At 32.4% G+C, this 13,786-nt stretch overlaps 1 protein-coding gene across 1 annotated transcript in view; it reads right to left on the reverse strand.

The window, feature by feature from the left end:
* Positions 1-1,542: 1,542 nt before the first annotated feature.
* Positions 1,543-13,786, reverse strand: part of LOC143145938 (protein gooseberry-neuro) — an 80,516-nt gene continuing 68,272 nt past the window's right edge. The window contains exons 4-6 of the mRNA XM_076309796.1: positions 9,433-9,629; positions 3,303-3,720; positions 1,543-1,766 (exon numbers count right to left, since the gene is read on the reverse strand). Of these exons, the coding sequence (XP_076165911.1) occupies positions 1,543-1,766; positions 3,303-3,720; positions 9,433-9,629 (839 nt within the window). The remainder of the gene's footprint in view (positions 1,767-3,302; positions 3,721-9,432; positions 9,630-13,786) is intronic.

Below are 13,786 nucleotides of genomic sequence, written 5' to 3' on the forward strand. Positions count from 1 at the left end.
GATGGGTAAAAAATATTTATTTATTTTATCGATAGAACTATCTCTTATGTACACACACGTTTATATTTGTGCTGTGTATGGAGGAAATTTTGATTGTTACCAAAGTAATTAATTTCATTTCTGTTTGAGTTGATAATCTTGGAAGTAATATGAAAATGGAAAGACAACCGGTACGGTAGTTCCCTGTTTAACCATCAGATGAGTTTTACAGTGTAATGTTTACCTTTTTCTTTTGCCACTGCTGGTCTTGTACCGACTGGAACTTAATATTTGCATAGTCTAGATTAGAAGCCATAATTGTAGAGAATACGACAATCTATCTTATCGATGACAGAATCTCATGAATTTATCAATAATAAGTAACTACAAGAATACATCTTACCGACTCTCCACCCCTTGCAAGACCCAACATGGTTGGACCCTTTTTCTTATATCTTCAAGATAGTATTATCAATAGATCGATGCCATCACACCAATAGTGAGGTTTTCCAGATGTAGTAAAACAAATCGTACAAATCATTTCAGAAAATTTTAGAACTACGTAATAATTAAAAGTAGTTTGAATACAGTTTGTTGGTCCTATTTTCATCGTGAGTAGTTTACTAATTCATTGGCAAAGACTCTTATGAAGATAGAATGGGAAATATGTTTAATTTGTATTATTAGCTGTTTAGTATTCTCGATATTCAATTGATTGCAACATTACTTTGAAGTTTAAATTTGTAATCCATTATTGAGTCGCAATAAAATTTGACTTATTTCCATTTTATTCTTTTATTATTCATTATTGTAAACTTGATTTTCTATTGATAAATTGTTCTTTGCGAGTCTATTTTCTTCTCTAATTTGAATGTGATCAAAAAAGGTTCAGAAATACTGTTTTATAATAAACAAAGTTTATCTACATGATCGATGATGCGTAGAGTATCTATAAATAGAATGGATTGATAATTAACAAAATACTTTCTTTATATTGTACATATTTTAGAGACATATATTACATCAGTGTTATTTATATTAGCAGCATATATAAAATATAATATTTACATTGATATATTTACAAAATGAGTACAAGTATTATTCTTAAGCTCTGTTTTACGCTTTATCGTGAACCAAGTACATTGATATAGAAAATGCGTCAACGACGTTTGTATAGTAATAACGATGTTAACCTAAAATTTTGAAATTCTTCTACCTAGTATCCTATTAGCAATTTATAAATAGTATAAGTACCATAATTTATAAAGCAAAATAATTCAATGAAATAAATATTAAATATGAGATATTTACCGCTTTAGAATGTCATTTGTTCTTTGAACATTATTGAGTTTTGCTCAGAAATAACTTACATACCTACTATTCCTACAATGTTGTATTTCGAATATATTTATTTACATAATTTATAATAAATCTCTTCTTAAAAATCTTATATATTTACACAAATGCAGGAAACTATCAAAGGAAGAAAAATGAAGTAAATCCATAGTGAACATTAAGCGTTCTCAAATTAATTTTTACTAGTATTGGTTGAATCGACATTGTTCAAAATATTCCTCCTGCACTCCTATGATAATTGAGCTGAGCATGTTGAGAATAATCGTAACCCTGATCGTACCACTCAACCGTTGATGGAGAATTCACAGCACTAGAAGTGGACGTACCAGTATGACTAGCATGCGAAGAATGTTGATGACTTGATGTATATTCTCCTTGGAAGTGACCAAATTGTCCCCATCCAAGCTGTGTTCTGCACCAGTCGCTGTTTCCTAAAATTGAACATCATTCCTATGTAAAGATTGTTTCAACATCTAATAGGTCCTCATTTTGAATATAATAACTGATCATTCACGATTATACAGTCTCAAGTAATATTAAATTTAGAGTATCTAGCAACCTAATATAATTGCATTTAAAATTTATCTAATTTTTTTATCCATACGATAATGTTGATGTTACACTTTAGAGAAGTATTTCTTCACAACCTACGCAAACATATTGCTAAGTATATGCATCATTTAACCGTTCCCTGTACAATATTGAGAAATATATTTTATATTATAAAAATACAATATTGAGAAATTCCTTCCGAATTTCAAAAGAGACGATTATTTCTCATTTATTACGCAGTGTTATAAATGTGCAACCTATTAATTGGGTGTAAAATATATTGGACTAGTTTTCAGTGAATGGTAAATAGTCTCAAATTGTGCACTATTCCTTAGATGAGTAATGCCGCATTGCCAATAAAAAAAATGATTCACTCCGAATGATCAGTCCACAATTTTTGCGAAATTGTAAAACACTTGCAGAAACATTTGATTTTTCATCAAGTCTTAAATGGTATTTATTTACTGAAAGATCGATTTGGCTTTCACATCGAGAATTCATCGTTCTCCCCACCATTTTTAGTTCACTCTTATCCTGTGAAGACAAGAACAAGTCAAAGGGATTAAAAGTGGATGAAGTTTTATGATATGAAACAGGTGAAATATTAATATTTTGCTTTATGCTGTATTTTCGATGCCTGTTACTTCTTTTTGCTTAATTTTGCTCATATTATCGTAATGCAATATTTAGATCTCAAAAAGATACGTTATACATGATATTCCAGGAGGAAACCAAATCACTTTCCCAATATCTTGGTAAATCATTCTGAATCAAGATCGTATACAATATGGGTCTTGATTGATTTGCTTTCGAAATAATTGTTCTTTATTTTATTAAAGTATCGCATAAAATATAAACTAAGGGTGAGCAGTAAAGTGTTCCAACTGATATCATTAAAAATAAAATTAATATTAAAATGAAGTGGTAACGATCATTAAAACTTCAACTAGATTTGTATTTGGAGAAAAAGAAAAAAAGATAAGAAATACATGAAAAATAAAAAATTATTATTTTATTTCAATTATCTATACGTAAAATCTATTTTTTCAAAAAAAAAGCACGAGTGGATAAAAACTCATAGTGTATATAACTTTTTTTATTTAGAATAACCTGCCAAATATATTAGGAAAGTTATCTGTTTCCTTTCGAACACCCTGAATACACCTACTGGAGATTGATACAGTGAATACCGGAAGCGATACTTTTTTAACGAGTCATATCGCAATTTAAAAACGTTGACAAACTCTTTAAAAAATGTGTGATCAAATAATGAGTAAAATCTTGACGATATAGAAAAAAGCAAGTTCGATCAATTTGTCGAGAAAAACAATGTTTTTAGAATCGATCGATACTACTTTTAACAGGAGAGACGGTTCAAACAGAAGCTAAAACAGAAAGAAGTTTTGGCAACTAACCTGTATTGTGAGAAAGTGTCGTTGGCGCCCCGTGAGCCGCAGGTGGTTGAATTGTTGGGACCTGCATCGGGTGACCTTGAAAACTACTAAGATGTCCCGAAATAGACACCGCGTGTCCCTGAAGGACGCTGCTAATCGTAGTGGGTATTTGCGTTACAGAAGTGGTGCTGGATATCTGTGCAACCGTTCCTGGAACCTGGTGAACACCACCGGCGCTTGATTGCTGCAACGTTGTTGGACTGTGGTGCAACGTTGTCGGCACCTGTGGTATTCCAGCTGACATTTGAGGTATTTGTGGTATTTGAGCGATTTCATGACTCGCTGCATACTGACAAGGAGTCAATGGTAAACTTGCTACCGAGTGAACTATGCTGCCAGCGTGTTTCCGCAGTCGTGCTCTACGATTGCTGAACCACACCTAAAACAATAACAACAGGTTGCGATTGAGACTCTTGCCAATAGTGCGCAGGAACGAAACAATTGTTGGATCGAAATGTAAAATGTCGATTGTCGAAGTAAGCGACATCTGTAAACGAAATTCATCGATTTATCGATTGATTAACCCACATTGAGGACGTAAATGACATTTTTCTATAAGATCGATTTTATTGACACCTGTGTAACCGTCGAAGAGTTAATACATATATCGTTACGAAGATCGAGTGATTGTACCAAACGGAAGATTAATAAATTTATATTTATAATCAAATAAACAGAATAAATTAACTATAGGCCAATTCAATTAATTATGCTACTACCAGACGCGCACCTAATAGCTTATCACCGTTTTATACAGGACTTTGGTTATATTCAAACTCACTCGTAACAAACATTATAAAAAGTTCGGCGAAATAATATGTATCGTAAACGCATGAGAAGTTAACAACTATCCTGAAAGCTAAAAGGTAATAGGAAAAAGGGAAATTGTTCATTCACATTAGTTGTAACGCGACAGCGACGTCAACACAATACGCTATTATTATTGGCTAAATTGGGCAAGTGTAGAAATCCACTGCTTGATAAGGAACTTGAACGAAACAAAACAAGACAAAGTGAAATACAAAACACATCTGAAATACATCGACGAAACAATCGTTGCATCTCACATTGTCGTTTTGTTTTGTCGCGTTCTTCGTCACACAGTAGATTTCTACATGTGTCCAACTTGGCCAATAGTAACAGCGTATTGCATTAAAATGTCATCGTCGTGTTACGACTAATACGAATAGACAATTTCCTTACGATAAAACTTTTTTACTTTCGGCTTATTGTTAATTTTCGAGAAAATAGACTTTCAAAATCGTATGCTGATACGACTAAGGTACGGTTCGTCGAATGACGCGCACTGCATATCGTGCTTGTACTGTAAATAATGTCTACACAGCATTCGAAAGCTACTAAATTCAAAGAAAAATATAAAGACAATTTTTAATGCATAAAATTTTATTTTATTAATTACAGGACTGTTGAAACCATTCTGCTTTCGTTGTTGAATGCATAGATGTATTCGACAAATTATTAATGCACGAACCTTCAACGATGTATTTTGATTTCTCAATTCTTCGAATGCGTGATTAGTTGCTTACATCAATTGGTTTTGGCTTTTAATATCTCTACTTTACACTTTTTCTTTGTACATTTGTAAATAGAAGTTCAAAGATACGTGGTCTGGGGACCTTGAAAGACAAGCGATCGTTCTTCCACGTCCTATCCAACAAAGACAATTGTCGTTTAGAAATCTGTTTACTTCTCGGGAAGATCAATCGCTGTTTAATAACCTAAGACACATCGTCTAACAGTGTTGACAAGTCTTCGCGAAGAAAATTGAAAAATAAATTTTTGCGGTTACCGACTATTCCAACCCATACATGTATTTATAGTAAACCTCTCTTGGAAATGAGTTTCTTTCGTTGCATGTGGATTTCTATAGGACATTGTAGAAACATTAAATTATGGACAATTTTATTAATTGTCGATTAAAATCGTTTTATTAATTGGACGATTGAAATTATCATACTTATAGAATTGTGTATCATCTATCTATAAAATGTACGATATACATCGTGAATCACTACTATATTGTATCGTTCAAATAACTAATGTGAAAATGTTATTCACGGTATGTAATCACGTGTTGATAATGCATGCATTCGTGTTACATCACTCGTCTCCTATCACTGACGATGACGCCACACCAATTACAGGATCGTTGTTAACATCTTCCAAAACATTGTCATCGATAAGTTTTGCCGATTCATACGTCACGGTGCAAAAGATCTATGTTCCAAGACTTCGCGCCACGATTTGAATTGTTTTTCGATAGAGAATATGCCGATTAAGATATCGCTGTTTGTAACAATGAAAATGTAGCAAGTAAATTACAATTACAGGCTCCCAAAGCCCGTGTCGTGACAACGCACTCCCTGTTCGTGTAATTTATCGCCATGATATTTGAATGAAAACTAATTGTTTGGTATCGTATAGGCATTATTTATAAACACGTTTATGGTACTACATGCGTCGCTCGACGAACTTTATCTCAATCGAATCAGTATACGTACGCAGCGAATTTTGAAACTCGATTTTCTTGAAAGCTAAGCCGAAAGGAAAAATTTGATCGTATATTTTTGTTTTATTTTTTCAGAAGGAATTATATCGTCCCTGTTTGTACATATTATTCGATCAAACTATATATAAATACTTATACGAGATGAATCACGAGAAACAAGGCCCTGAAGTAATTTCGTTATTTATCGTTGTATCAAAAAATTTCTGAAGATAATGTTTCACTATTCGAACAGATATATTCGGTACTAGAAAAAAATTGTTCAAGGTCATTTTTTTTAAACATGATTTCAAGGTCATCGGCGATTTAAAATGAAACCATGTACTTTTTTATTACAGTATATTGTAGCCAATGTCAATATGAATTCATCGATCGAACATTCTGTGACCTTGAAGTGACCTTGAACTGAGAAGTTTAGATATAATTAACGAAATTGGCAACAAAATTTTTGAACATTAAATATCAAATCGTTGAGTTGAACATAACGGACCGATATCATGACCGACACGTTTACCTGATCATATTGCACTTAATTTTTTCTTGTGGAGAAAATTGAAAAACCTTGTACAAATATTTCGTGAGAATGGATCGATACAACTATTGAAATCTTATAGGTCGATTACATGCATCGATTAATGTTTAAGGTCACAAGTTTGAACATTTAATTTGATTCAAATCATGTAATTTTATAAGTTAATACTTTCATTAATTATATCTAAATTGCTCAGTCCAAGGTTACTTCAGAGTCATAGAATGATGAATTCGTATTAATATCGGCTACAACATACTATAATCAAAAGAATATACGATCTCATTTTAAGAAAACCACCGATGACCTTGAAATTATCTTTAAAAAAAAAAAAAAAAATGGACCTTGAAAAATTGTTTCTCTTATCATTGTATGTGTCTTTTCAAAAAGTGAAATTTTGTTTAAGAGAAACTTTTAACTACAGTAATGAATAATGGAGATGTTTCGGGGTCCTGTTGCTCGTGATTCACTCTGTATACGTTTAATACTCTGTATTCTGTACGAATGCAAGTAAAGAACAGATTCATTGCATACTTTCAAATCAATTTGCTGTTTTCTTAGCGATGGCACAGTATCAGAAGATGCATACAGAAATTGGTTCCAACGACTGGTAGCTGGTGACTTGACCTGAAGAACAAGCATATTCTCTGATCACTGATTTATGGCCTGTCGTCGTCATACGCCCTCTCGCTCACTGGCAGTCTGTCGCATTCGCCGCGGCAAGCAACAGAAGGTCCATAAAGAAGAGGACTGTTTCGTTGTGGGTTGTTCTTGTCCCCTGAACAGATGACTTATAACGAGACAGTACTGTACATCGTTGCGGGAGGGCAAAGTGTATATATTGTTAAGTTTCTGACAAGGACATCAAATTCGAAAGAAAATCTCAAATGAGACAGCACGTGGACACTGTGGAGCACAAAAGAAATGTTGATTGCTGCTATACAGCGACTAGCGATATTAATACGACTGATACTGTTCGACAGTATCTACATCGAAAAACAATATTTTTTATGCAAATATGTATGTACCAGGCTATGGTAGTTATCGATTTGCCCTGGTGATGCTTGAATAATGCGATATGGAGAAATGTTTTGAAAATGCTTTAATATAACCATTCAAAAAATTTGTAAGAATATTGAAACAGTTATAGATGGATATCCGTGAACGAGACAACTGATGCAACTGGCTGCTAGGTTGCCAATTCAGTGATAAGTGAACTTTGCGAAAAAGAACAAAGACAACTGATATAATTTATCAATCGATATAATTTTTTCTTCACCGTCTATTAACACGACAAATCTTCTGTCGTCCAGTCTTCTTTCCGCTTTACAATGGCGAGAATACGGTGGTTTGTGTATAAACATTTTTACTCTATTATGAAATACGGTGGTTCGGTCTAATCGCTCGCATAATTTTTCTGTTTTTCAAGAAAAATTTCTGGGTATGGTTGATCCTTCAAGGAATAAAAGAAATCGCCCAGTATAGCAATCCTAAACAATATCTTCACAGACGATGCCTCAATATCTTTCTTGTAGACATTCCTGAGTCCCGATAAAATGGCTGGGAGTACGCCTACCTATGAGATGTGTGAGTTGCACGTTAGTGCTGTCTTCAGGATTTCTATGCTACCTTTCTATCAAACCATTCGCTGCTGGATGGTAAGGAGTTGTCCGTACACGTTTCGCCCCTATGGTTTTAACCAAAGCAGCGAACAAAACACTCTCGAACTGTGTCCCTTGGTCTGTCGTAATTGTCAATGGTATACCAAATAAAGAAATCCGTTCTTTGAATAGTGCTGTTGTCACCATACCTGATTAAATATTCTGCAGAGAAACTACGGTTATCACCGCACCTGCTTAAATATTACTGCTGGAAATCTAGAGGATCTATCGATGATCGTTAGACAATACCTGTAACCCTTAACTTCTGGCATGTGTGTCTGCTTCACCGATTTTGTTCGGATTGTTTTACGTGTTTATTAATTTTGGTCCTTTGACAACATAAATTGTCCAACACAATTTATAATATAATAAATTTTATTCAGTAAAAGTAACACGTAGTTTTGCTCGACAATGAATAATGCATGGCAGCTAGTGTCGACACAAAGGAAATTTCCTAGATGTCACCAAAAAAATGAAAATTTGTCAACATACTGTTTAAATAAATTGATATTTTGCAAAACGGCTTGAGAGGTCAAATTCGTTATATAAAGTATGCAATCTTTTTTTTAAACAACTTTTTTCTAGGTCTCATCATTTTCGAAATTTCGAGGAAAATATTTTTTTGCCCCCAATTTTGAGGGTTGATTTCACCCCCTAGATATGGATAATATCGGATAAAAAAAGATACGTGTCAAGTATTTTTCTAAAAACTATATCGTATGTACGTTTCATTAAAATCGGTAATTTACACTTAAGTAATGTCCCTTGTAAGTCTTTTCCTTTTTTCAGCATATAGTAATTAGTTCATGGATCTCTTTCTTTATTTCGATTGATATTGAGAATTTTGTAAACATTTCGTGTAGTCGTAAAATTGTATCGATAAAAAAGCTAGCTTTCTGTAACGTTCGTGTGTTCAGAAATGGAAAAAGCGAAGGATATTGGTTTCATTTAATTCAAAATTGGAAGGTTAAGTGTAATTGGTACTTTTACCCTATATTTCCATTAATAAAATTCATTACATATATCTCATATTAATATACAGTTTTGTACAAAATCTGTAAAAGCTTAATTTGACACAATACAGTAATAAGTTATGTTACTTACAATATAGCCAAATAGAAACAAATTTGTTTTGTTCAGATATTTTATGCAATTTGTTCCACGGAATATTAAATTCTATTTCGATCAAAAATACATTTTCGAAATTACATTATTTATGTTCTTGTTTAATTAATGTAGATAATTATCTTCACGTCGATACGTGTAGGAAAACTCGTAAAGAAAGCGAAACAACAACGAAACTGCTCGCTGTGTGTAAACACAGTATTTCTTTAATTGTGTGAAACGATATTTAGAAGAGAGTGCAATACTCACTTGAATTCGAGCTTCTGTGAGTCCAGTCCTTTGAGCTAGTTCTTCTCTAGCATAAACATCTGGATATTGAGCGCGTTGGAAGGCAGTTTCCAGTTGTTCTAGCTGCTCACCAGTGAACGTGGTTCTGCTTCGGCGTTGCTTTCGCTTCAAAGGAATGCCAGGTTCACTTTCCGTATCGGATTCGTCACCACAGCGACCTGGAGATCATAACATTGTCACGTTGTCATTGCAACTACATATGTTCCATTCAAGGTACGATTATGCAAATTTCCGTCGATAAGGATGTTTGGTAATTTCGAAGTAACGATCGATTATTTGTTTTTTACATTTTTTAAATAAATATTTTTCAGGAACAATTCTTCGACATTTTGAAGATAATCCTCCCTTAGATATAAACGCACAAAAAATATTTACATAAATACATTAATGTTACACTATACAGGATGCCCGAATAAATTAGATCATTTTGAATATATCTTATTTTTAAACATACGAAGAAACATTATTCACAAAAGTTGTACAGGACAAAGGGGTAAATTCATAAATATTAATACTATCACAATAAATACTAGCCAATGCTTTAGTATTCATTGCATGCCGTTCGCAGCAGACAAAGATACTATGTGTGTATGCGCAATATCTTATGTACTGAATAATTATCGTAATAGTTTTTGGCAAGTATGTATCTCGCAAAATACGACCATTGATTGTTTTAGAGAAAGAAGTTGTTCAAAATCATGTTCTTGACAACATATGAAGATTAAGGTCATCGAAGTATTCTCCCCCAAACTAAATAATTACAAAAGAAAGAGGAACAGAGATTTTTTAAAATTTGTTTCATGATGTTTTCCTTTCTTATTGTCGAAAACCACAAATCATAGTTTATCGAACAATATAGATTTGTTATCTACAAGGGTTCGTTGTAGGTGTTCCACGCGATTTTTAAATTTAAGATATAATTTTTATTTACAAATGTTACACGAACAGCTATAATAATAAGTACGAAGTTTGTTAATGGAATGTTACGTGTCGCATACTTTGTGTACAGTAAATGTGTTTAAAATTATAAAAGGGCACTTATCGAAATATAAAGTAAACACCTGAAAGGTGAGTCTTTTGAATATATATATACAAACATATAAAATATGTATTATAGAATTAAAAATACGATAAATAAATTAATATAAATCTACTCTTTGAAAGATGGTAAAGATTCTCTCAAATACATACTTTTAGTTTACATTTTATAATCAAATTTTTTCTTCGTTATTATTAATAATTACAAAATTTATCTGTCGTTTGCTCGACATTCTTGGTACTGTTTTTATTTATTGTACTTTACTACGGGATAAGTGAGCGTTTTTGAAAAATCCTACATAACCTTTGATCAGGTTTTTGTCATTAACGATCATGATATTTTTCAAAATGTGTCTTCATTACATGGAGTCAAAGTTTCATCACCTACGAAATCAAATTGATGCAAATTTTAAATAGGAGGGTACCTTATCATTAAATATTTTATTATTGATATTCGCATCAACGATAGTAAACGTTTTATTGGAATTTATCATGTACTCTCATGTGCTATCACTTTCTTATCACTTTATGATCAGGGATATCGTTAAGCGTAAGAAATTAATTCTCGTCAATTGTTCTTAACGATTGACGTCTAAAAGGAAAAATTACAGGGGCACTGTACGAATGATGAAACTACAAAACAACGACAAATTTATAAGAACGTATCGAATTACATAAACATAATTGGAATATATTTTTCAATCGTGTATCTTTTTTAAAATTTTATACAAAGTCATCAATAATGTTTGTTGTTAACGCAACCGAAGCTAATATATAGTAATATTAATTATGAAATATATTTTTTCTTTTTTCTTAATATAAAATATTAGCTGCCATTCGGGGACATGTTAATTCCCTAAAAATCTAGTTTCTTACAGTCAACCTTAATACTCTTTTAATCATTTTATTATGCTCAAAACAAATAAAATAATGTGTTCTTGTTTCCCTCTTTCTTTATAATTTTATCCTGTATATAATATTATACAAGAGAATTTATAAAAAAAGTATTCAACGATATTTTGTTTCGCTATTCGGTAGGCTCAGTCGATGGGACATAGGAAGTGTTCAAATGATTTTTATATCCTCTTTTACGTCGCATTGCGTTTAAAGTATTGATTGAAACCTATCTTCCCTTGGTCTGTTCATATTTACGTAGTCGAGAGAATGAAGGAAGAATTCGTGCGTCTGCTTTTCCCCAATAACAGAGAAGACATTCAGAATAATGTACAACAGAAATAAGCCAAAGGATGACCACTACAATCGTTTAGGAAACGTTTGCCCTTAAGTCGACTCTATTGTCCCATTTGTGTCCCATTATCATCCAATCGAGTATCCCGGTGAAATCTATTGTATTCTTCACGGGGATCAATACTCGACATCGATGAGCTTTTCCAGCTCCTCTCCTTCTTCGTTCATTTGTTGCGTTTGGTATTCAATGATTCGTAAGTGAATTTGAATCTTATGCTCGATTTGATGCCAATTCCTGACATGTCTCGCGTGTACATTTCGTAGGCAGGATGAACGAGGAAGACGTTAAGAAGACGTCTGTTATGACAGGAAACTGCTCGCGTTTCCATCGCTCACTATTCAACAGGGATTACTTCACTGTTCTGTTTGCTTACCTGCAGATCGTTTTCACGATGTAGAATTAAGTACCGTAAAAGCTGTTTCTACTTCTGCTTGAAAAATTACTCGAATCAATGCGCTTGAACATTCGACAAGCACGAAACACGAACATCTTTGTAGTAACGCACAATTTAAAAAGTAATAACGTATTGACCGAATGAACATGGACGGCGAAATTTTTGTAACCTATTTCTATTCTCCATGTTTCTAAAATATAACGTGCCTCGATATTTCTGTCATCATTGAACAGTTTACTTCAGGAGTGAGGGACGCTTTGTTAATGGAATGTCACGTGTCGCATACTTTGTGTACAGTAAATGTGTTTAAAATTATAAAAGGGCACTTATCGAAATATAAAGTAAACACCTGAAAGGTGAGTCTTTTGAATATATATATATACAAACATATAAAATATGTATTATAGATTTAAAAATACGATAAATAAATTAATATAAATCTACTCTTTGAAAGATGACGAGGAATTTTTCTTTCTTTCCAGCAGCTTTTTTCCAGTAAGGATGATATGTTCGTGTTGTCACAGAATGTTAATATAATGACATATTGATTGTCGAGAATCTTCATCTTCATTCGCGTGACAATTCCTTAGATACATTCTTTCGTAAGTCATACTGCTGAATCTCTTAGAAATATTTTCCGACCATATTGATTATCATTTTATTTGTCGAAGTATAGAAGTTGTGCGTTGAAACCAACTGTATTTGTTATAACAAAAAGTAACGCACCACCTCTCAGCATACTGAATATGATATTTAGTAATGGAACTGGACGGTAGATACTTAAATACTACTAATACATATATGTTACAAATTAATACTGTAATCAAGTATTTCTAGTGAATGTTTTCAAACAATTTATGACTTCTGTTGATCGTATTTATATCCGACAATTGCATCAAATTTGATACTTGCTTAATTATGTTGACAATTTATCAGAGATAAAAGAAGCGATGATAACACTCGACAATCAGTTTAAATGTCAAATGTAATTTAATGTTACCTACGGTTGATCTACCGAATCTTCCAAATTTAAAGGAAAGCAGTAATAAGAAATGCAACGATGACAATAATACTTATGCTAAAATTTTATACTTTGAAAATTATTGTGGTACATTTCACATTTAACTTTGTAGCAATTACTAACAAAAAAATCATTTTTTTTCAACATTTGGTTATCAAATCAACGATTTGTTTACCAATTAATGATACTAACATGAAGTCAGACAATAAACTTATACAAAATTGAGGGATTGGTTTTCAAAATTAAAAAATGGTGTAAATATACAAACACGTGACAAATAATTACAACAAAATTAAACGATTATCTGGACAAAGATTTATTCAAAGTTAATCCACAAGCCTATCGGTAGACAGCTACATTATTGTGTTATTGACGTCTCAATGATAATTAATATTTGAATTGTATCTATGTATATTTCAAAAAATATTAACGAGTACAACATGCTAATATCAATGTCAACTCAATTCGGCAAATGTTTGATACCTTCAAACAAAACTGGAAAATTGGTATCTATTGAATTGATACCATCGATAGATAACGTTTACAATATACATATCCCATACATGTTAATAACATATACACACGTCACACTTTTAACAGTTTTATTCTGTAA

Source organism: Ptiloglossa arizonensis, chromosome 1 (genome assembly GCF_051014685.1).
Source record: "Ptiloglossa arizonensis isolate GNS036 chromosome 1, iyPtiAriz1_principal, whole genome shotgun sequence".
Classification (NCBI taxonomy): Eukaryota; Metazoa; Arthropoda; class Insecta; order Hymenoptera; family Colletidae; genus Ptiloglossa; species Ptiloglossa arizonensis.